The following is a 24,693-nucleotide window of genomic DNA, read 5'->3' as shown; positions in this document are numbered from 1 at the left end:
CAGAACCTGGTTAGAGAGCTAGCTGTAAAATTGCTATATCCTTAACAACAGAAGTCATGTAGCTTGAAGATTGAAATTGAAAACAAGAACACAAAATTTAAAGGAATAGTGTCTTTCCTCACCTTTCCTTTTGTTCTCTCTCCTTCACTCATAGCAATATTGATGAGGGAAGAGAAGAAAGATACTGAAAAAAATTACAATAAATGGATAAGCCATATTTAACTGCATATCTTGATCCTCTATTCTTCAATTGATTTGTAAATACATCAACACTCTTGTATAAGGTTATAAAGACTACGACCGAGCATGCAGGCATTAAATATTTCAAGCACCTATTTTCTTAACAATGCTGCTAATCTGTTTGAAATACAATAAGCAGTGGATTGGATAGTAATCATAGGATTGACACCAACAGCTGTTGGAAGAACACTAGCATCACAAACAAAGAGACCTTCAGCTTCCCAGCTCTCTCCATTTTCATCGACAGCGCCATCTTTTTCAGAAACTCCCATTTTACAGCTCCCCATCTGATGAGCTGAAGTATAGACATTCCAATTTTCTGTCATTGACAATGGCCCTCCCTCTGGACACACCATATCCAGAAACTCTTCCAATTCCTCCTTCCCAATTCCTTTACATTCGATTCTCTGTCCATCGCTCCTATGTGTACCAACTTCAGTAGCTCCAGCAGCAACCAAAATCCTCAATGACTGTCTCAATCCCACCTTGAGGTTTTCTCTGTCTTCTCCACTCAAGTTATAGTTCACTCTTCCCTCTGACCTTACTACCCCAGATCCCGAATCTCGGACTATCGTTATAAAATGGGCAATTCTCGAATACTTGAGCATTCTTTTCTTATAGTCGAGTCCAGATACCGAAGGACACAAAACAGAGAATGACCCTGGTCCCAATAAAGGAGTCTCAATGATGGTTTTAGGACTTGATTTGGATCCTTCAGATACAACCTTGTGGACTGATGTGATTATTCCACCCTCATAGGATTTGCCCTTCAACCCTGAACTTGACTCCGGAAAGTATCCCCAAGTCATCAAAACAGGGTGCATATGTAGATTTCTCCCAATATGTCGATTCCTCAATCCACTTCTTATCATTAATGGTGGTGTCAAAAGAGCCCCACATGCTGAGATAGTTGCTTTGGCCTTAATTTGAAGCTTCTTGGTAATGTTCTCACTCAAAACTTTTGCAACGACTCCCAAACACTTGCTTTTTCTCATACTCCCAGTTCTGTTTTTTTCCAAAATGAATCTCTCGGCTTTACAATTTGTTATGATCACTGCTCCATGATTCACAGCATCAACCAGCCAAGTACGATCAGTCCCTCGTTTCTCACCTCTTCTACAGCCATAACCACAGGATCCACAATAATGATTGTTCGGAGAATTTCTTGGTACTTTTTCAACTTTAAGCCCCAAATTTTCACACCCTTTTCGAAGTACTTGATTCTGAAATCCTTCTTCTTCACAGTCCTCTGAAACCTCAATTCTACGGCACACAGCGTCCATGGCAATTTGATATTCAGAGCTCCCAAAGAATGGAATCTTGTGGCTCTCCGCCCATTCCTGCAAAACAGCATCCGGGGTTCTGATGCTCGCCGACCAATTAACAGCGGAGCCACCGCCGACCGTTGAACCGGCCATAATTAACATTTTCCCATCATCAGTAGTGAGAATCCCTCCGCCTTCGTATAGCTGATTGAGGGAGGGGCCTTCGATAGATGAATAATCAGAAGCAGTGAAATAGTTCCCTTTCTCAAGAACCACCACTTTCTGGCCGGAACCTGCGAGAATCGCTGCCGCAACGCCTCCACCGCAACCGGATCCGACGACCACCACATCGCATTCGATGGTAAGGGTGTCTTCAGCGACTCTAACACCTTTCTGTAAGAGGGATTGTCGAAAGGACCATAGGGTTTCGTGGTTGGGTTCTATGATTCCCTTCTGGAGAGGCCTCTCGTCGGAGGATTTCGACATATTCTCATCAATGTCCGGCTGATATTTTATGGCTTCCCATCCTGGATTTTCGCCATTAACATCTACCTGTTTAGAGCAACGATTATATCAAGTTTCAGTTTCTTTAAAGATATGTAAAATCCTTCTTAATCCTCTATTTTCATTTGAATTTGAAATCCTCAAGTCTGTTCAGTTTTTTTTTTTTTTTTAACGGAAGAAACTAGTTGAACAGCAATAATTGAGAAGAAAAAAGGAAGAGAGAAGTAAAATTTGATTATGTAAAGGGAGAGATATTATATGCAGATAAAGATTGGATGCCTGCCTTAATACAGCAAACAAATTGAATTGTAATAAACGACCAACTTTGAAAACCAAACACTTTGTAGGTTTTTTTCACAAAAAAGGAAAAGGAAATCTGACGTTTTATTCCCACACCGTACTTCCTACGTAACTTTCTACAGTAAACCAACAAAGAAAAATCCAAAGGCTATTCTCGTAATTTGGTGGACATATACTTTATGGGTCACTTTTAATGCCTAATAAATTCCTTTTGTCAAAGTACAACACTAAAAGTGGGAGGATTTGAACTCAAGATATTCTGATTGGACATAGATTCCTTAATCTATTGAATTAGGTTTAGGTTAGTCTAACAAATTCATCTGTTCCCTAAATTTTCGTTAGCATCAGTGTGTTGAATATTAGTGAAGTGGTTCGATATTCATGTCTTTCTCTTGAATTATAAATTTGAAGTATCTTTCCTTTATACATATCATACAATGCTAAAGAAATGATGTTACTAGCTAGATGAAATTTTTTTAAGATAAATTCCTAATCCGAGAATTATTGAACTCAAAAAAGAATTTTGAGGTAAATTTATTAGAGTATTTTATAAGTACAATCTTATGTTAATCCAATTATAGCTTGGAAGATAAGAAAGTTATTCCCACCTTCCATGTGTTGGATTTAAAAATAAAAAAATAAAATCTTTCATGGTATGATTAAAAAGTGCTTTTAGAAACTTTATGATGACTTTTTATTATCTCAACCAAATACTACGACAATTTTGGAAAATAGTTTTAGTAGGATTAATATACATTTCAGCCACCCAAAAAACCATCTCAAAGTCACCTTAATCAATATAATCAATTTTATATTTTTGATAACATTAGTTTAACATTTAATCAAAATATATGAATAATTAATTTAACTTTTCAAAAATATATCAAAACATTTTTGTCACTTTTCTATTATATTTCAATAATAGTGAAATTCACAAAAATTGTCCTTTTTTTTCTCTTACCAAATAACAAAATAGACAAAGTTCAAACAGGCACGTGCTCTGGCTACGACTTTTCTGTTGGGCATGGGTCCTACACCAAATCGTTTGAAATTTGACTTTGATTTTCATTTTGGAATCTCTTTGGAATCTCGTGAATCTTTTTGTACATAACAAAATAATCTTTTTGTATAAAAAAAAACCTTTTAAAATGGTTTTTCTCAAAATATATATATTATTAAATGGTTGGTTTTCAAACAATCCTAAACTTATGGCAAACGACCATCTTTCATAAGATTATAAGATAGATAATTGTAGATAAATAGTTCCTTAAAGAATATATTTTACCATAAAAATAGCATTAAGAAAAAGATAGTTTTGGATAAATAATTTACACATAATAAATAAATTATTTGATTATTGTCAATAAAATATGCATTATTTTGTTTCAAAAGATGCATTAAAAATAACAGTGAAATTGAAGCTCCATTTATTTACCTTGCTGCCCTCTTTGTGGTTATGCATTTAATGAACCTACTTTATATGTCTATCAGTCCAGCAGCTTCACTCACAAGTTAGGTCATAAATCAATACTTTAATAAGTAGGTATTTAGTTGACGTCTCTGTCCTTCTTTATTGCTTTTTCTAAAATTAACAAATTATAGATTTTATTTCAAAGAATACAAATAATTTGATGAAGATTACAACAACATTTCTGAAAAGTTGACAATAAAAATAAAAATTGATATTAATTAAAGAGGTCTTTAATGTAATATTAAGTGCTTAGATAGTAGGGTTTTACTTTGAATTTATCTGAAGTATGCTTGGTTGGTAACTTTATTAATTGGGTTTATAAAGTTCAGGTGTGGAAGTCGGGGTATATATATATATATATATATATATATATATATATAAATTTTAGAAAATAGTCTATTCAAATTTATAAATTATAAAAATTAATAAATAGTATAAAATCAGAGATGATTGAGGTTTTTGTATATTAAAATTTGTTTTGATAGGTGGAGATTCAAACTTTTGATAAAAAAAGTAAAAAAAAGATACTGACATGGCTAATTAAATTATGTTTAGATAGACAAAAATATACCTTTTAAAATTTGTGGAACATGATAATTTTTAAAACTAAAAATCTAAGAATCAAAATGTACCTGAAGAACCAAAATAAAAAAATTAAGACGTGAAATTGGTAAATTTTAAAATTTGAAAAAAAAATGATTTTTTTTTTTAAATACTAGTTTGGTTCTGATTTAAAAATCGAGAGACTAAAATGATTATCTAAATACATGGACCAACGGACTAAAATGAACTTTTTTCAGGTATAGACTTAGGAAGTACAAGACCAACACAATAGTATTTTTAAAAAAAAAAATAAAAAAAAAAGGCCCATATAGATTGAAGAAAGGAATTACCCGAGAAAAGAAGATATAGAGGCAAAGAAGTCTGAGAGAAGCAAAAGCGACTCGAATGGGCGTGAAAACCCTATGCTTAAACCATCTCTGCAGAGCTTCCTCTCTCTTCTCCAATGGCATGGCCGAGAAGTTGCAGACGAAAGGCCATTTCTCGCAGAAACAGAGCGATCCGCAAATCAACAACGTCCCCAGCCTCGTCGCCAGAAGCCACAGCATCGCCCTCACCAATATCACGATTTCAATCAATCCTCTCTTCCCCAGCGTCTCCGCAACCTTTTAATTTCAATCCGCAAAACACAAACACTTCATCCATCAGCATCAGCAACGCAACACAACAAAACCGATCATTTAATTAAAAATCGAAGAAGAACAAGAAGAAGAATTCGCCTCCGTTAATCAAACTGACCTCGTCCGGAATCGGAGATTGCGAGCCGGACACCCCGTAAAACGCCTTGACGGCGGCGGCCTCGGCAGTATCGATTTCTCCGGCGTCGGAATCATCGAATGGCAGAGGAGGGAGGACCGTCTCGCAGATGCTGGTCAACGATTGCATCTCCGCCGGAGAGAAGCCATGGCTGAACTTGCCGCTCCTCTTTCCTCTCAACAGAGGATGACACTGCCGCGATCTCCTCATCTGATCTGCAGATAACTGAATGCCTCCGCCGGAAAACCTGACCCCTCTATATATAGAGACGGTTTGGGATCGAAGGGCTAGTTGGTCATTTTCCTTTACTTTCTGTTGTCGATTCATTCGCTCATCATAGGCTCGCTCGGGCCACGTCCGTCATACGGCATGAATTAGCCTTTTGACGCTTTTGCCCTCTCACGTTTCGCACATGAGAAGTAAAATTACAGAATTAGTTTTTTCACTGTTTTGTTTCTCTTTTTTTCAATCATATTTCTAAACCCTAAACCCTAAACCCTTTAATAAATACTAATAATTAGTACTCTTTTAGATTTTAACCATAGAGTAGAACTTACGCACTGTTTTGCTACTGGTACTGCACTGCTGCATATTTCCTTTTAGGTTTACGCGTTAAATAATAAATACTATACTTTGTTATTTCTATCTAGGAAGAAAAAATTAAATAAATAAAGAAAGAATATAAAGTTTAGCTTCTTCTTGCATACTAGGAAGCAGGAAATTACAAGCAGCCTCCATCAACGTCATTAAAAAAAAATTTGATTATTCTTCCTTCTAGTTTAACTTTAGACATTGTAATTTGACATGATCTAAATTAAAAAAATAATAAAAAATTAGCCGTATACACTTCCTATTTTATTTTAGTAAAAAAGCAAACATTGATGTATCCCAGCTGATAATTTATTATAATATATTAATATTCATGGGTTCTATCTCAAAACTAATTGGTAATGAGAGAAGTAGCCCATAACTATTATAAACCATTGTTAAGTCCATTTTCTTGTCAACGTGGGATCTTTAAACATGCCCCCTCAAGATCGTGGTTCTTTCTGGCTCATCAATCTTGGTTAGATCTCATTTTTGGACCGAATGCTCGTTTGAGCTTTTGGGTTCTAATATCATATCAATATTCATGGGGTTCCATCTCAAAGCCAATTGACAACGAGAGGAACCATTGTTAGATCTCTTTTAATATATATATATAGGTTTTGGAATGGAAAATATTAAGTGTTCCTACCAAAAAAAACTTTAGAAAATATATATTGAAGTAGTAAACATTTAAAGGGAGAAAAATTTTGTTTAAGAAATCCCTAGAAAAGACTATACATATCCTTCTAAAATTAAAGCTATAGAACTCACGCAAGTTGAGAAGAGGGTAGTTAGGAATTAGGAGAGATATCTCAAGAATTTAAGAGAGGCTTGTGGGAAATACTATTATGTTGGGGGAGGGGGGATTCATTAGATTGTTCTTCGATGCTCTACTTTTCTTTTGGCTCGTGAAAAATATGGATATATAATCAATGAGAGCAATTCAACCACTTTTTCTTTCCTTCGATGTGATTCATATAATCTGTGATTACATATTATCTACCATATATAAAGTTTTCTTTGTGGGGACCTGTCTTGAATAGGGCGAGAATTTCTTGATTTAATTAGGTATGAAAATTTTTTCTCCAGAATGGGATTGCATCTGTGTGCCACTTTCGGTCTATTGTCATCTCTATATATGTTTTACTTTTTTTTGTTCATAAGATATTTTGTTTTTTATATGTTAATGAAATTTATAGTTGCTTATTAAAGTTTAAATCTAGAATGTTTTTTATTTGGGTAAACATGGAAAAATAATATAATTTATTTTTTGAAAAAATTTAAATATTTTTTACTCATGTACTTAGCGGAGTGTGCCAATTTTAAGTTTAAATTGTTCATTCTCATCTTATATTTATATATTTACATTCTAGACAATGACATTGGAAAAATAATAATTTTACTTTTACTTTCGAACCTTTAATATTTAAACAATTCAATTAATTATATAAAACGTTACATTATTATTTAAGAATGTAGGATACTTTTTGCCAAAGCGAGCATAGCTTAGCGTAATTGGTATATATCTCCAATCAAGAGGAGGTTGTGAGTTCGATCTCCATCCCCATATGGTACAATATGTGGAGGTGGGGAATTGAACTCACAACCTCTTAGTCGGAGATATATGCTGATTATCGCTGAACTATAATGCTTGCTTTGAGTTCGAATAGTACTCAGCAACCTTGATAAAATTATTTGATTAAAGGATCAAAATAATAAAAAATTATGCACAATGAAATATATCTAACCTATAATTTATAATAGTACGGTAAGAGACCTTTATGAATGTAATTAATTTTGATGTGGTCACTCATAAATAATTAATTTTAATAAATAGAGAGACGCTATGATTTAATTGAATGTTTATGCTACATTTTTCATTAGATGCTAGCACTTAAGTAGTGATTTAAATTGCATCTGTGTTTATTACCATATATGACTTTCATTAAAATGAATATAAATGGTAAATACAAGTTTTTTTTTTAAACCTTATTACTTGTTTGTCGCCTATAAATATGACATCTATTTGTCAATTTCAATTTCAAAGTAATTGAATTAATTAGTTCCTATTTTTTTTTCGAACATGAACATAGTTAAAGGTAATTGACGACAACTTCTTCTACTTGGAGGTTAAAAATTCTCATTCCTCCAATTTGTTGTGCTAAGTTTTTTTTTAATGAAGACAAATGTTAAGTTATGTGGTTGAATTCCTTAAATAATAAAATATTAATTATATTTTCATTCCCTAATAATTCCCTATATATATAGCATAAATTATTACTGTCCATAATTGATAAAAAAAAACACATAAAAATTAGGAATATGAACACTAATGAGTAATAATAAGATTTCTAACTTATTTGAAGAATTATAAAATACTTGTTAATTGAAATAATTTTTTATGAGCCACAATTTTTTTCCGTAAACATTTGTTTGATATTGAAAACTCTACAAAATTGAGATCATGTCATTTTTTTCGAAAGCAATATTTTATTTTTTTACTTACCATATATTGAATTTACCGATCGTAGAAAAAGAAAAGAAAGAAGACGGCTCCAAAAAATTTGTAAAAAACAAATAAATAACTGATCAAATTATTTGATTAAAAAAAGTATGCACAAACAAGAGAAAATATTTTGATTTAACCAGCTCATCTCAGAGAAAAAGATAACCAGAAAAAATAATTTTTAATTAAAAATTTCGATTATGCATTACACGTGTTGAATGACGGTGCATTGTACGTGTCTACACCAGTGTGGCTCATTCCAATCAAAATTTAGAAATTAAAAACAAAAAATCTCTAGCACTTTAATTCTAAAACTAATTTAAAAAGTTGTTATTATTTTGGACCAAATGGTCCTAACTTGAAAAGATATTATTTTCTAGAAAAAATGTCCCTCTATGTTGTATGAATTTATGGTCACTCATAAATTATTTAGCATCATGAGATAGGAAATACATTGTAGTTGAATGAAGTATTTATTTTCGATCTTGATGTTTAGGTAATGAATGATATTTGAGAAATTATTATAAGTTGCTGGAAATTATTTAACAGCTAATATTGTATTTTCTTTAAGAATGGAAATAAGTCAAGTTGACACTGGATGGGCCCGCGAAAACAGGAAATTACAAATGTGGACCAATGCTAGCCAAAAATATTTTCACTAATATTTTTAAACTCGACTCCCAAATAGCCCAAATATCTTCTTGAACTTGGAGTAAAACCTGGCTTGCAACAAATTCAAAAGCAAGTTATTGGAAATTATTCTAATTCCAAGGAGTTATGTCTACCTTGTAGCTGAAGTTTCCAGAAACTTGACAACTTCATCCCTTTTCTGTATGAAAGATAAATCACAGCAACCATTCAAACATAATCTCATTAACCATAAATAGAGAACTATTGCTCTACCATCTTACATAAGAACACTAAAATAAGACACATCTTAAACAACTCTCGAAGACAAACCAAACCAAACAGCATTTGGCTGGCCAGCAACTGAAATTATAATTACCTATGATAATTGTTTCCATGATGCAGGGCGATCCCTTGATATAAGCAGCACTCGAGACGTCGAATAATCGAAGGAAGGCGAATACAAATCATCTGGACCAACAACTTCCCTCACCACTTGGGTGCCTTCACTATCAGCAGAGGAGGATTGTGAGCCTTCATCATTCAAGGCATCAAATACAAACAGCCCCAGTCCACAGACAGCCATGACAATATTTGAATTCCCCCAAACTTGAGTTACTGCTGTATGATGGATGTGTGCATTAGTCTCTGGCAGTGCATAAGTACAGAACAGGCCCTGCTTCCGAATAGAAAACTGATGCACCACTGAAGAAGCAGCCGCAGGCTTTTTCCCTCCTGACCTGACGCTGGAGCAACCAACATACACAGAATCTCCACGAGAGAAGACCGACTGTGCGCCGAGACCGACTTTCGGCAACTTTAGGCCTATTCCAGATGGGCTGCGGAAGTCCAGAACATTTACCGAATCAGAGGTGCAGAATACACCATCGTTTCCTTCTGCTTCTGATGAACTTACTCTGCATATTTCAAATCAAAACTTCTCAGTATAAATGAGGGATAAAAGAAAAACTTATCAGAAGGAAAAACAGGCTGGTGTGTGTGAAAGCCACTTACGGACAGTTTTACTGGATATAACAAGTTTATAGCAAAAGTTTGATTTTCAAAAAGTAATAGGCTATGGATAAATATATATGATTAGATCAAAAAATCATCTTCAAAGGAATTTTAGGCCTTTTCCAAGCAACCATCTAAGCAGCAAAAAGAGCAACAAAAGGATCACAGCACCTTTGCCGAACCCCTCCCCCCAACTCAGCATCTGTGTTGTTAACGTGAAGAGCAGAAACCTTGCGCCCAGGCGAATGAACAGTGAGTAATGCCTGCGCACTCGTGGAAGCAACATCCCATAGAGATATTGCTTCTGTTTCTGCTACAACTATTTTCCCTCTGTTTCTCCACTGCAAGGGACTAGAATAATCCATTGCTGCCACAGGCTTTTGCACTTCCCAGTTCATAATTTCGTCGCTATCACGAACATCAAAAACTTTTACTGTCTTTTGACAGGTAGCAGTTGAAATAATCAGAGGTCCACATGGCTTGTACCACCACTGTTCAGTTTCTGGTACCAGCATATAACTGGGAGCATATCGCTTCTGCACAATGTTATGGGGTAAGGGAGCAAGTGCCGTCCTTGAAGAGGTCATTGCACCCTCAATCTGGAAAGCTCGTACATTTTTGCTGTAAAAATCCCAAGAACAAAATCCTGCATCCATCGTATTCCCAGCTGATGCTGCCACCACATATCTTCCAGAGCAGCCGTCTGCTCCAGGGGCACGTATTATCCAACAGTCTCTCCAGATATTGGGTGAGATTCCTGCCGGGGGCTTGTATACAGCTTTCTCCTAAACAGATGAACATATTAGGTAAAGAATAAATTCCGGCATACATCAAGTAGTCTATACAACAGGGGGATACTCATAAAACCATTTTAGATCAATTATTAGACCGTCATCCATCAAGTTGCACGTGAATTAACCTGGTTTTCCAGGGTCATTCCAAAGAACCGTTAAATATTAGTAAATCATGAGATTATTAAGAAATGAGCAAGCCTTTATTGGAGGCTAAAATGCATACCTCAGTATTAGTGATATCGTAGAATGAGCACGAACCATCATTGTGAGTAAGAAGGACAGCCTCTCCCTCCGACACAAACCATCCACCGGTTGAGGTTTTAATGCCTATTTCATTCATCTGGTATATGCCAGTATCATCCGTCTCCTCTCCAACCAGGCCTCCCTGTTTATTCTCTTGATCATCAAAATCGTCAAGAATCTCGTCGCTTGTGAGAATGACCTCCGCTTCCTGCTTATCCTTGAATTGGGCTGATGAATCTCGCAATCCTGTAGAGGTATTTTCATCCATTCCTTGGACTTCACAGACCTCCAAACCTATTTGTTCGCTTCTCATGGTGACTTTTGTTTGCTCCTTATTCAGGGAAGCCAAAAACTCCAGAGCAATTGGGTTCTCATCAATTGGCATATCTTCAACCTTGACTTCAAGATTAGGTCCGGTTGCGTGGATTTCATTGCTCTGAGAACTACCTGATGTTGATTTCATTGACATCCGATTCCTGAGCAATTTATGATGAGGAAATAGTCTTTCCTCCAATTCCTTGGTGTCTAAACCTTTAACCACAGCTTTAATATCTGCTTCATTAGTCTCATCCTTCGAAACCACTTTGGTATCTCTCTCGTTTGTACTCATTAATCCCACTTTAACACTAGAACCAACTGTACCATCTCCCATCGCTTTCTCAATCCCAGAAATCTTCTCATGAATATCTGAAAGTATCATCTTAGATGAAGCAGTATTATTCAAATCCAACATTTCCTTCGTCTTCTTAATATCTGATGCGATCCTCTTTACCTTACCCTCCAGAAAAGCAAGTTTCTCATGGAGCTTGCTTGGATACTTGTTACCAGCCATACTTGCAGTCCTCTCTCCGCCTATTTGTCCACTCTCGTTAACAATCTCAGAATCCTTCTGCTCGGATTTCTTCGTGGACTCTAAACTAGAGTTAACACCTTGACAATCTGCGCTACTGGACCCAGAAACAAGACCAGGCTTCTCATTTTGTTCTTCGCTAACAATAAAAACCCTTTGCACTTTCTCGGAAACAATTGAACTTTTACCATTGCCATCGCTTCTTAAAGCTTCGTCAATATCTTCCCCGCTATGGCTTCCCAAAACCTTAAACCCAAGTGATTTACCCTCAATTTTCTCCCCATCGGCTGGTTGCTTTACCTCAGAAATCCGAATCTTATTGTCCATATTGGTACGAAGCTTCACATTTTCCTTCAGTTCCCTATAAACCCTTAATCCAGTGAGCGCTCCACCCACCATCACATCCAGATCCTTAACTCCTACTTTTTGTTTATCATTCTCGGAACCTCTAACACTCGAACCCTTCCCCCCACCGGAGACTGTTTGATCATTTCCCCCTACGGAACCTCTCCCTCGATCAACCGAAACCCTCCGATCCCTGCGGGAATCAGCGGAACCTCGAAAAAACTCAGAAGGACTAGAGCTCCTACCTCTGGGGACGGAAGACGTAGACCAGCGAGCACGACTTTCACCATCGCTTGCAGCGATCGCCGCAGCCTTGTTCACCCGCGGCACGGCTCGGATCGAGGGCTTCTGGGCCATCATCGGGACCTTAGACGTGGACCTCGGGTTCTCCTTTCCCGCCGACGAAAATCTGCAGGATGCATCGGAGCTAGATTTTCTACTGGAAGTGGAGACGGGAGTTAGGGGTTTGGAGGAGGCGCATCCGCCGCTGCGATCTCGGAGTCGGCGAGCCGATGGAGCCGACATCGGTGGCGGTGGCGGTGGCGATCGGATCGAATGGGAATAAATATGGATAAATTAATGGGATTCTGCTTGGGAAGGGATTTGTGTTGGCGATTGATTTCAATTTGGAGTGCAGGAATGGAATGTGGAGTGAAAGAGGGATACGATTGTGAATTTTGGGCGGGAAATTGAATCTTTTTTTGAGCTTTTGAATTTAATTTCCTTTCGCTAAACGCTCTGCTTTTGTCTGCAAGCGAGAACATGCTTGTGCCTTTTTTTTTTTTTCTTTTGCTTTTTTTTTCTTAGTACGTAATAATAAGTATTCTAAAGTAAATTAATTGTTAATAATTGGGAAAAAATCTTATTAGTTATTTATTATCAAAATTTTCCACGTTAATCCAAATCTTATGGGATAATTTGTCTAAAACGAATGTGGTTCTTTTTTAATTATCAAGTCAGTCGATAAAATACATAAATTATAAATAACTCGATATTCAATATACAAATTCAGGTCAATTTTTATGTGTTATTTATTTTAGGATTTTCATCGTTGAAAATTAATAGTAGTGAATATTTCAAAATTTTGATTGTTTAAATTGTAATATTTTATTACGGATGGATCCAAAAAGAAGCCCGAAAAGAAAGCTTGTGTTATTTAATTTTGAGAAAAATAAGTTAATTTAGCCTCCTTTAACAACCATTTTATGTTATTGAAAATTTAACTATTCCAAAGTTGTACCTCTTTGTAGTTTTTTCTTTGGGCTTTTTGCCCCGTTATCCTTCCGAAAAAAAGTTGCATTTACAAATTTAACTTTAACAAATAGATATCCATGAATAAAATGACTATGCACGATGACATGATATTAGGTTAAGTTAAAGTTTATTTTTTCATCTATCCTTGCAAAAAAAAATCATTTTAAAAATTTTGTTTATTTGGACGTATAGTAATTTTGTTTCTTTTAATAAATATAACCAGTCTAATAATTTTGTTTGTCCCATAAATTACACCCAATAACATAACCTAATATGTCACTTACACTTATATTTCAAGTTAAACCAGTCATACCAATGCTATAAATATTTAATAAAGCATATATTATATTTCTTAAGGTTTGGAAGTTTGATCACCACTCTCTGGTAATTTGTTGAGTTTTAAATATAAATAATAATTATTATCATCGAAATCTAATTGAATATTTTATATTTTCTAAATTAGAAAAGAAGAAAATTAAAATGAGTCAAAGTTTTGAATCTACTGCCACATTTGTAATTTCATATCTGATATTCTAAGGAAAAAATAACCTTGACTTACATTTTACATTAAAACCTATTTTATTCATTATTGTTATTTTTTCAACTAATTAAAGCATTGTACATATTGTCCCAAATGTCAGATAATAAAAAATAAAAAAAAATGGAAAATAACATGTATACGACAGATATGATCTACAAAAAGTTTATAATAATAACAACAATTATTTTTTACACATAATTGATTGAAAAGAAGAAGAAAAAGAACTGAAACAAAACAAGGAAGAAAATTTACAAAAATAAGATTAAAAAGAAAGATTATATATAATGGTAAGATCAAGATGCAATCTAGATCTCAATCAGGGTGTTCCACCTGGCATCGCTCGGACCAATCATATTGTCGCACTCGAATCCTATCTGTCCCACCATCTCGAATCTCATGCTCTCGTTTCTCACCTCCATTGATCCTGATCCTGCTTCCAGCCTTCAGAAATCTCATCCCTTCGGATTTCTAGAACATTCTACGAAAACTTGCAAACCATTCAATCGATGGATCATAAAATTTCCTCTGTTTTTCTTTTCTCCCCCACATAATTTTCCCAGGAAACAAACAGTGTCAGCGGCCCTCTCATTTCCAATCAATCAAAATGCCTATGGCTGCTCTAGTGAGCTCTCTCCTTCAGTCTCCAGCCCAGATCTCCCATTTTGATTCTTCTTATGGGTTTTTTTCGCCATCCAGAATCCGTCGGACTGCACCCAATATCGGGCTCAAGAGTTCCCGCCGGCGGCCTCTGCTTTCCGACGACGGCCGACCCAGAAGAAGCTTCTCGCTGAAGTCAGCTTCCGACAATGTTTACTCGGATCCTGCGGCGGCCTCTCCGTCTATTGATGGCGAAGACAAGGCCAACTCTGAGCTTCTTGCATCCTTGAAGCTCAAGCTACTGGTGGGTCTCTTATTCAAAATATTATTCCATTCGCAGATTTGTCTGGTTTTGCCCTCAATCCTCTGTTCCCATTGATTGGTTGGACGCGGGTGTTAAGAGTGATTTAAAGCAAGAGGTTAAAAATGAATATACCATAACCCAGTATAATTTTTGTTGTCCAAGGTTTCGATCTTTAATACTTGAAAGCTGCTCAGACTTGAGATGAAAGAAGTATGCAACATCGCCATATAGATTATTGAATTGTGGGCCAATTTTGAGTCTTTACTTCTTCCTCATCGTCAAGATAGGAAATCCAAAACAATAAGGAGGGTAGCCTCCATATCTATATGTTATGGTTGATGGAGTAAACTCTATTGTCATAATCTCTTGAATCATAATGGCTGCTTCTGTTCTGTTAATGTTTGGCTTTCGTTTTCATGATGCCAGAGTGCAGTTTCAGGGTTAAATAGAGGTCTTGCTGCAAACGAGGATGATTTACAGAAGGCAGATGAGGCTGCCAAAGAGATTGAAGCTGTTGGAGGGCCTGTGGACCTTTCAGTTGATCTTGACAGATTGCAAGGGAGATGGAAACTTATATACAGCAGCGCATTCTCATCTCGTACTTTAGGCGGAAGTCGACCGGGACCTCCCACGGGAAGGCTACTTCCCATTACTCTTGGTCAGGTGCAGTATTTCTTGATTCCATCGTATTTGGTTGTTTCTCAATTGTGCTCTTCTAGAGAATCAGACAGTTCATGTTTTTACTGAATTATATATCAAATCATGGAAACGTTTGAGAACAATGTTCTTCTTTCTTCTAGCTGACTTTCGAATTTTCGTCATTAGGTTTTTCAGCGGATCGACATCATCAGCAAAGATTTTGATAACATAGTGGAGCTTGAGTTAGGTGCTCCATGGCCTTTACCCCCAGCTGAAGTCACTGCAACATTGGCTCACAAGTTTGAAGTCATAGGTTGGTTCTCTATGTTGTTTCCCTTTTGGTTTTACAATTAAGGAGCAACTGCTATGCAACCTACCATTTCTAAACCATAATCATTGTTCTACTGTCTGCTTTTACTGAGATCAGGGTCTGCTAAGATTAAGATAACTTTTGAGAAAACGACTGTTAAAGCAACTGGGAACTTGTCACAGCTTCCACCGTTGGAAATACCTCGGATTCCTGATGCGTTAAGGCCTCCATCTAACACCGGAAGTGGCGATTTTGAAGTCACTTACCTTGACAGTGACACCCGGATCACCAGAGGAGACAGAGGAGAACTCAGGGTGTTTGTTATCTCATAATATTATACTACTGTCATGGTGCATTGCCTTTGCTGTATCCACCTCAAGTTCAAACATCTCATACACGGTATCGCAGTTTTACCATCAACCGTTGTTCATTGACTCTTGGATACCGACTCAAACTCAGAGATCAAGTTCTGTAGCCATAGTTAGGAAGAGGAAAACAGAAAGTCTCCGAATTTTTACATTGTTCACTGTAAGTAGTTTCATTTCCAGCCATTCTGAAATGTAAAGTGGTTAATAGTCCATCCGTCTTTTCCGCTTTGATCGTGACGTTTCAGATATCGAAGCTTTTAAGTTACAAAACATAACTCTAATGATGTTATAAAGCCAAATCCATTGCGGGCTCTTATGACAGCTTAAAGTACTTTTTAAGGCATCCTTGTTGTGTTAGCATACTTGGGTGGAAAAGTGATTTAAGGGAGAGAGTTAGAGAGGGTTTTTTCAGGTGGAAAGAGACTTTTATTACTCAAAGGGATGAAGTGTTCCAACTCCAAGTGCTGCAGCTACAGAAATATGCAACAAATTTGAATATCTAAGTGCTGTTATTGTGACTACAACAGTTCAGTCAATATCAGTGAGTTATGATGATCAGATCATACCACTGTATTGAAAAGGGGTGCAGAATAAGTAGAAATTCAAAATTCAGATTACAAGTGGGACATTCTTGTCAAGAATGAGTGTTGGGTACATGTAACAAAACAACTTTCTTGGTAATAAAATTATAACTGATTACTGAAGCTAAAATCATATCATCTCCAAGGTAACAAAATCTTGTCCTTAATTCGGACAAGGAATCATTTGAAGCAGCAAGCCCAACTAGAATGCCATATTCGTTCCTTGTCTGGAATTCTGCTCATCCCCTCTCTTCGTCAACTGCTTCCAAAGCTGGGAGAGGTATGTCTGTTAGAGAATGGTCTCTTGATCTTGATGATTTAGTTGATCTTGTTGATTCACCACCGTCAGATGACCCCTTAGATTTCCTCCGATTCGAGTGTTTTGGGATGGGATTTTCCGAGCCTGATTCAGTTGAACCACGACGACGCCTTGAACTTCGAGAACTACCTTCCTGGGGAGTGGCGTCGCCTGGAGGGCACGATGAGCGTTGTCGTCTGGCACCCTTCTCAGAGTTCCGCCGAGTAGAAGAAGAGTCTAAGGATGAAGATTCTGTTGAAGTTTGGCGTTTTGACTTTGGAGCTCGACCTGCCTTTTGGACATCTTGCTCTTCAGACTCTGCACAAAATATGACTTCTATTACCAACTTCTATTGCCAAGTTTTAAAAGATACAAAAACACCTAACATTTTGTACCAAATCTCAGTCACCAACCGGAAATATTCAGTACATCTATTAATATAAATTTTCCTGTTATCGACCCGTTAATCTTGCTTAGTCATCAAAATGCAATGAACCAAACAACATTTATAATTATGACATGAATGTAAATAGTCCTTATATACTCATGAACAAGGTAAAATGGTCAACTTATAACAGTTTGCCACCAATGAATGGTGCCTATAAAATATTGAATCCATACAACGCTCGATTGACATTACGTGGCAAAAAAAGAAAGAGTCTATTTATGCACAAGTTTCAAAATGATGAATCATACCTTGGGCGGGGATATTGGCAGAAGAAAGATCAAGTTCCCCAATAGAATTAACCAAATCGCTTGAGTTTTGGGCTCGTGGCGAAGATTTGAACTCGTTCATCTGTGCAAAATTTTGCGACCAGCCACGCAATCCAAATCGATGTTCAAAAAAGAAGATAAAATTTTAAAAAGAAAAAGAAAAATGGATCAGCCCTATGGTTAATTCTTACCCAGCTAGGTGTATTTTGATTACCACCAGCAGATGGACCGTCCCATCCAATGTGAGCAACATGCTTAACGTCAGTTGGAAGGCCAATCTGCATTTCTGGTTCTTTTTCATCTGCACATTTTTCTCAACCAATCGATCAATGTCCTCGCGGAGGAACTCGAAATAAATTGGGGAAAAGAAGGAAGCAGACAACACGTACCAAAAATCTGTGAAATGTATCTTAGTCCTTTTAAGAGGCCCTTTACAGAGGTGCCCATTTTTCAATTAGCTAGTATAAACTCAAAACTTAACTACCCGATCTCGAGAAAAAAAACTCCAACCGCAAAAATCGATGGTCCTACACCTGCGCTTCAAATGCAGAGAAAAGCTGCACGAGAAAATGACCCAAAATTATTCCATAATTCCACCACCTGAATATCGCACGCACAATTGCAATTGAAGAAAGAAGAGAGAGAATTAGAAATACCTTCACCGTATGATTCTGAAAGCTACAAGTAAGTGAAATTGAGGAGGTGGGAGAAGCAGGTTTTGATCGACGGGGGCCGGAGAGGAGAGGGGAGATCGGTGCCGGAGACCAGTCAATCAAAACCTGATTGCTAAAGCGAATAATCAGGATGAATTTACAGAGAGGGAGTGAGTAGAAATCCGAATGGAGAAGGCAGATCCATGAGCTAATCTTAGTGGAGGTTTTCAATGCCTGTTTTGTGAAAGCGCGGGAACAGCGGTTGGGAGGACACTGTACGGCCACCCAGTTTCGCAATATTTTCTCTTGTAATTTTTGGTCACAACTTTTTTTTTTCTTTTAATTAATTATCATTCTTTTTTGGTTCTTCACCCTGGTCTCTGCTCGTTGCTCTTCAGAAACCAGATGGAGCTTTCTGATCCAGACACTTCTTTTTAAATATTTTTAATTGAGATAACTATTTTTAATGTGATTTTCCCAAAACAGTAAAAACAAAAAAAAAAAACTTATTTTTAACATAAACTTGTTTATTCATGGATCTCTCTTTTCTGTTCTTTTCTTTTTTAATCTATTTTTTAAAACTCTTACGAAATTTTAGAAATTGATACTCATTTAGTAATTCCTTTTTTCTAATTTTAATATGCATGCTTATTTACTAATAATTTTCTTTGCTCTGTGATTAGCTTTAACAACACTTTTTCTTCTTTTTGTTTAATTTTAACCAGGACTTAAAAATTAAAGCCATGTTGGATGAGTTAGATGATAAAAAAAAAGTAGTTATCACTAGTTTAATTTAGAAAAGTAAAAAAATAAAAGACAAAAGCATTGTCAAATTATATTTCTATTTTTCTTTTTCAGATTTAACCAATGATTCAAAACGTTTATAAAAATATGAAAAACAGACCAAGAAACACAAACAAGCTTGATCTCCTATAAAATCATAAACCAAATCCTACCACAGTTCTTGCTTCTCATAGTAATCAAAATAATAATTAATCATAGAAAAGTAGAGTATTTATTAAAATTACAACGATAAAGAATATATGGACAATAATTAAGACAGCCCGAATGATAATAAAGAAAGTTTTCCAATAAAGAAATGTCAAAAGTATTTCAAGAGGATTTTACAAGATTAGAATTCCCGTTAAGACATTAATGTTGATAAGCTTGTTGTGATTCGACACACGTAGGCACGTGCAAAATTGAAAAATAAGATTATCAAAGCAAAGAAAATAGAATTAATGTCTAATAGATATGTCTGAACTGAAGGATTTAAAAGCGATTTCAAACAAACGGATGGAGGAAGTAACAATAAAACGAGACGGCCACACTATTTTCAGCCTCTCACGAAGCCTTGAGATCGTCCATGCCAACACTAGCCTGTGAAACAGAGTATTTCATCAGATTTCGGAGACATTTTCCAAACCAAATTAAGACAGTTCAGAGACATTTTAATCTATCGGTTTATTGCTAATGACATATAAAATTCGATGTGAACAAGGAAAATAATGCATGGACTCGGAGATTCAATCCGAAACTAAATTTAAGATCCCCGTAAGCTCAGAAATCTCAGTTAACAAAAGCATAGCCTCATACTATTAGACCTATATTAGTTAGTTGGTTGATCTGTTATAATTCAACTTCTATTTGTAACTGTAATATGATCTAAGTCTATTTATTAGACTGATATTCATTAATGAGTGTGCAGATTTTATTTACTCTCATGGCTTAATACATAGCAAGACTAAGCTAGTTGTATCAAGTTTGAAAGTTTAAATTAGCACTTCAGGAATTTGGGGAATCTTACCAGAAACTTGTGATTCTCCGCGAGGAGAGGTGCAAGATTTGTACAAAACTTCTCTATGTCAACTTCGGCATTGCCGGTGCCTGCTATAATATCCATGAACTTCTTACGATCCGGAGCAAGCTTCATCGCGACCTGTAATGGCCGTATCCAATTAGAATAGCATACATATACTTTCTCATAACCCAAGTCCCGGGATTGAGCTTAACGATATAAAATAACATTCAGTTGGTTCAAAGTTCAAACATTATAGATGTATTTGAAGCGGTAGGCCATGATTCTGTAGCTCGTATATTTTGCTACATGATTTTGTTTTTTGAAAGTGACGTGAACTTTCCAATGTTGAATCATACATCACACCTTGCTCATGAGGGATGAAAGAGTTTTAGACCCAAAAGATGCTGGCAGATCGAGAAATTGCCATCGGACTCCAGAAATAATACTGTAGGAATAGGCTTATGGGGGTTCAACTGAATACTCTAGTGCATCTTTAAGCTCTACTATCGAATTATTAAAAGCCTAAGTGAAAGGAAAATGAAGAACGTGAAAATAAATGCTGCAACAAACAAATTGGAGCAAAAATCATCTCTTATACCAATGAATTTCAAATATAGATCAATGGGGGCATCAGAGTATTACACTGAAACTTGAACTTGCCAGCCAGCCATGCCATTTCTTCAAGGTCTTGCTATAGGATTCTGTACAGGCATGAGCCATTGTCCAATCCTGATGCTCCAGTAAATTGCAAAAAAGTTGTACCAAGAAATCCAATGCTCTGAACAGGATCATAATATGCAAGTAGGATTGAATTAAGTGTCTATCAAATTGATCCAAAATCATTTGAAGGGTTATCTTAGATGACTATATTTCTGTTGTTAAAATGAAATATTTATGCATTCTTTTCTGAAAAAGACAAAAGAGCAATTTGGTTCAGTGATTTACACTCCAGCTGCAAGTAAAAACGCAATGCTTGAATTAATAAGTACAGGGAGTCACAATGACAAGTTATCAGATCAAGATGCTAACTCACAGGTGCAATGCAATAACCAAGAAAGTGCAAGGATACACATCCAGAGGGGGACTGGGGAAAACTGTAGTTCATTCATTTATTTCAGTGAATAGCAAATTATTTTGCATCATTTTGATAATTCCTTTAAAGAATCTCATGGAAGATGGAGAGGCTTCCATCACCAATTAGGTTTTAGTCCTGTAACCTTTAGTGACGAACATGGAACATATTTAAATTTTCACATACTTATGCTAAAAACTTCCTTGATTAACATTGAACATGTAGATCTCTAGATGCACCAGAATCCAAAGGAGACAACAAATTCACAACAGATATTGTCAAACCTTGTCAACCAAAGAAGACCATTCGTGCAACTGGATGATGCTTTTGCAGTTTTAGTTTCAATCTCAGGCTTCACCAAGCTATACAAGTAAAGGAATCCAGATGGGTTGGAAGAATACTTGGCCTCCAATCTCTATAGATACATACAATAAGGTGAAGAAAACGTAATCCCCACAGAATTAAATGGACTATAACAAAAACAGAAGCATGATATGATATTATAAACATGAGGACAGCAAAGGTATGCATTTTGTCTCTCTTTTGGGCATGCAGAAAACACTTGAGGCTTTCTAAAAAGAAAACACACGTATGTACACAAGCTGGATGTATGCTTTATCTTTTTAGATATAATATATTTTTCCTTTCACTACTTTTCCAGCTATGTCTCTCAGAATCTTATTTGGCAAATTCATAAAAAGAAAAGAAATTTAGCTAGCCCTATGTCCAATTATAGTGATGAGTTGCGTACCAAATAAAACAAGATAGACATAAAATTAAGTAAGCAAATGCATATAAGATTCAATGTTTCCAAACAACAGACTACCATAAACGGGCCTCATAGACATTGATATTTTACAAACTTATTTCAAACCGCCAATGAATGTGAAAAGACTATGATGTGTGCATCTTACCACAATGTTACCTCCAATGTCAGTTTTAACAAGTGCCATAGCGGCTCCAAACTTATCTGCAATATAAATAATTGAGACATTAGTTTTAAGATGTCAAGTTGTAAAACTGATCAGTTTGTGGTAACTGAGTGTGAGATTGCAGTTATTGATGCTGAGTTTCAGTAGGGATCCAAATTCAGGATGGAAACAAATGACTTCAATGGTTGCAGAAACCTTAAAAAGACGAATCTAATTACTAGTCCACCAACATAGGAATATTAGCCTACTAACTCCAAAAAGGCAATGATAAAGCGCCAGACGCCAGGAAACTAGACAATAGTAGCAACACCGTCTCTTAATGTTATATAGAACTTAGAAGGTTAAAAAGCAAAAGGGATCGAGAGGTGCACCGATAACAGGCAAAATATGTTTGCACACATCCAAGAAAGGCTTGGTCAAAATGTCCCCTCCTTCAGATTTGACATGCTGAATTCCTTCCAAGACAGGGGAGAACACAGTGGCCTCCATTTGTCGGTTCTGCTGCATCCAAACAAGTTCGTGAATCCCTCACAGAGATCAAACACTTCGAAATTATTAATTTCCAAACGATTCCTTATTCAGATGGACAGAAAAATCGCTCTTCTCATCAAGACCGAAAAAACAGAAGGAATTCAACATGGCCGTAATGCGCAGAGTAATATCAATAATAATATAAATAAATAAATAGAAATGCTGTTCATCGGCATCAAGGCAGTCTACTTGAGTTAAGCTGAAAGTCCATTTGCTCATACGATATGAACTTCCTTCAATTAATTTAACCTTTTGTCGGAAACGAAAATAAACAGAAGAACATAGGGAGGAAATGAGATCAATAGAGAATTTAATCAGATCACAGCGTACAGCCGCACAGAAGCAAGTGCAACGAAGAACTCGACAGATGAAGTAGAGAAATCTGAACTTACAGTGAGAGAAGCTCCTTTGTGTTGTGGTTTTGTGCGGCGTTGAGAGTTCTGATCGAAGAAATGAGAGCTTAATTGTAAAGATCAAGACGGGAGAGAGGGGAAGATATCTGAAATTGTGGGATTCGAGTAGTAACAGAAGTTTTGGGAATCTCTCTCTTCTAATTTTAGGGGTGGTGTTTACGACGCGAGACTAGAATCTCTACTTTTTTTTTTTTTTCCTTCTTCTTTTTCTTCTTATTATTCTTCGAATAAAAATGTATAGAAGTAAAATGGCAAATTAAGTTTTTATTTTTGAATATTAAATTACAAGTTTCGTCATTCCTAAGGGCAAACAAATGGTCGTGAAATATCTGGTTTGTGTCTACTAAATCCTATATTAAATAGCATAAAATAAATATGTATTTTATAATATATCAAAAAATTCAATTTTTATAAAAATATCATAATTTAAATGGATGTTAAAATTCACCAAATACGAGTTTATGCTATTGGATAAAAGACCAATCTCTTGGTTTGAGGTATATACTAATCACCACTGAACTATATCCACTTTTGTATAATTATAATCGTTGAACAATAAATAAATTCACGTTTGAACTCATATCAATAATTGTCCCAAAGTATAGCAAATTTGATGCAAGTTCGCATGTCTAGTGATATATCAATAGACATTGATAAACATTTATACAGTGATATCAATGACTATTAGTAATATACATCTATCCTACAAAATGGAACATAAAACATATTAAGAAAAGTCAAATTTATGTTATATTTAAAATATATATATATAGTAAAATTTATCTCTCTCTCTCTTTTAATTTTGAATACGATATATGGAGATGAAAGATCGAATTCACAATTTGGAGGTATATGTCAATTCCAACTGCAAAATTTATCTAATTTTAAAATTATATTGAACATTAGATTTTTAATTTTATGTTTAATATTTTATATCTAAGCTCCATTATTTTAGCATTTACACAATAGTTTACTATGTTATTTATAAATTGTCTTAATAGTTGATAGGCAAGCTAATTCATATAAATTCAATTATACGTCTAAATCTCAAAATAGTAATTACCTTGAGCACTCAGGTTGGTATAGATTAATATCATAACAACAAAATATTAATTGGTGGATAAATATCCCAATAAAAAGTTTTTATAAATTTTTAAGGAATATTAAAAGACTAAATTTAAAATTAAGGTCAAAATATAAAGGTGAAAATTTGATTTACGCCCATTTCAAATTTTAATAAATAAGCATGAGCACTTGCAATTATTTATGTTATTTATTTTTCGTTTTTTTAGAAATATTATCAAAATTGTATAACTATTTTGAAAATAATGAAAATAAATTTTTTTTATTCTCGTTTTTATTTTAAAATATAAATAAAAATATAATTTTAAAATTATTGAATCCATAAATATTGAAACTATGTAATTTTACCCCTTTTTCAATTAAAAAAAGGAGAAACAAGAAAACGAAAACTCTACGAACCAAATAATTCTATCCTCTTTACATCCTCGAATTAATAGAAAAGGTGAGAGTAAAACTAATGCGACGGCAACGGGTAGAGCCGGTTACACTAGCTTGGGAAGTTATGAAGAAGTGGCCAGTGGGTCCATCAGTCATGCGT

At 35.4% G+C, this 24,693-nt stretch overlaps 5 protein-coding genes across 8 annotated transcripts; 1 reads left to right on the top strand and 4 right to left on the bottom strand.

The window, feature by feature from the left end:
• Positions 1-217: 217 nt before the first annotated feature.
• On the bottom strand, positions 218-5,336 carry FAO3 (fatty alcohol oxidase 3). Of its 2 annotated transcripts, none has more exons than XM_022292937.2 (3): positions 5,080-5,336; positions 4,674-4,946; positions 218-2,057 (listed from the first exon to the last, which is right to left on the bottom strand). In XM_022292937.2, the coding sequence occupies exons 1-3, from the start codon at positions 5,305-5,307 to the stop codon at positions 333-335; spliced, it is 2,226 nt and encodes a 741-aa protein (XP_022148629.1). In that variant the 5' UTR covers positions 5,308-5,336; the 3' UTR covers positions 218-332. The 2 variants fall into 2 exon arrangements, with proteins under 2 accessions (XP_022148629.1, XP_087980107.1); XM_088123981.1 differs by having other exon boundaries at positions 4,674-4,976; positions 5,080-5,217.
• Positions 5,337-8,719: 3,383 nt separating this feature from the next.
• LOC111018848 (Transducin/WD40 repeat-like superfamily protein) lies at positions 8,720-12,758 on the bottom strand. Of its 2 annotated transcripts, XM_088123558.1 has the most exons (4): positions 10,850-12,758; positions 10,004-10,617; positions 9,198-9,735; positions 8,720-9,020 (listed from the first exon to the last, which is right to left on the bottom strand). In XM_088123558.1, the coding sequence occupies exons 1-3, from the start codon at positions 12,587-12,589 to the stop codon at positions 9,198-9,200; spliced, it is 2,892 nt and encodes a 963-aa protein (XP_087979684.1). In that variant the 5' UTR covers positions 12,590-12,758; the 3' UTR covers positions 8,720-9,020. The 2 variants fall into 2 exon arrangements, with proteins under 2 accessions (XP_087979684.1, XP_022150788.1); XM_022295096.2 differs by lacking the exon at positions 8,720-9,020 and having other exon boundaries at positions 9,037-9,735.
• Positions 12,759-14,278: 1,520 nt separating this feature from the next.
• Positions 14,279-16,391, top strand: FIB4 (Plastid-lipid associated protein PAP / fibrillin family protein). The gene is made up of 4 exons (XM_022291150.2): positions 14,279-14,760; positions 15,187-15,423; positions 15,586-15,712; positions 15,827-16,391. Exons 1-4 carry the CDS (start codon positions 14,464-14,466, stop codon positions 16,039-16,041), a joined length of 876 nt encoding a protein of 291 aa, XP_022146842.1. The 5' UTR covers positions 14,279-14,463; the 3' UTR covers positions 16,042-16,391.
• A 277-nt stretch (positions 16,392-16,668) lies between these two features.
• On the bottom strand, positions 16,669-18,731 carry LOC111015951 (uncharacterized). Its single transcript, XM_022291163.2, has 5 exons — positions 18,327-18,731; positions 18,060-18,227; positions 17,862-17,971; positions 17,653-17,752; positions 16,669-17,274 (listed from the first exon to the last, which is right to left on the bottom strand). Exons 2-5 carry the CDS (start codon positions 18,115-18,117, stop codon positions 16,898-16,900), a joined length of 645 nt encoding a protein of 214 aa, XP_022146855.1. The 5' UTR covers positions 18,118-18,227; positions 18,327-18,731; the 3' UTR covers positions 16,669-16,897.
• Positions 18,732-19,392: 661 nt separating this feature from the next.
• GLTP1 (glycolipid transfer protein 1) lies at positions 19,393-23,254 on the bottom strand. Of its 2 annotated transcripts, none has more exons than XM_022291182.2 (7): positions 23,052-23,254; positions 22,500-22,629; positions 22,111-22,166; positions 21,481-21,611; positions 20,767-20,902; positions 20,131-20,262; positions 19,393-19,703 (listed from the first exon to the last, which is right to left on the bottom strand). In XM_022291182.2, exons 2-7 carry the CDS (start codon positions 22,615-22,617, stop codon positions 19,668-19,670), a joined length of 609 nt encoding a protein of 202 aa, XP_022146874.2. In that variant the 5' UTR covers positions 22,618-22,629; positions 23,052-23,254; the 3' UTR covers positions 19,393-19,667. The 2 variants fall into 2 exon arrangements, with proteins under 2 accessions (XP_022146874.2, XP_022146866.2); XM_022291174.2 differs by having other exon boundaries at positions 22,500-22,626; positions 23,052-23,253.
• Positions 23,255-24,693: the final 1,439 nt, after the last annotated feature.

This window comes from Momordica charantia (genome assembly GCF_013281855.1).
Source record: "Momordica charantia cultivar OHB3-1 chromosome 5 unlocalized genomic scaffold, Mcharantia_2.0 BLBB01000005.1, whole genome shotgun sequence".
Lineage (NCBI taxonomy): Eukaryota > Viridiplantae > Streptophyta > Magnoliopsida > Cucurbitales > Cucurbitaceae > Momordica > Momordica charantia.
The sequence above is the reverse complement of the archived record's forward strand: the minus strand, read 5'-3'. Positions and strand labels throughout refer to the sequence as shown.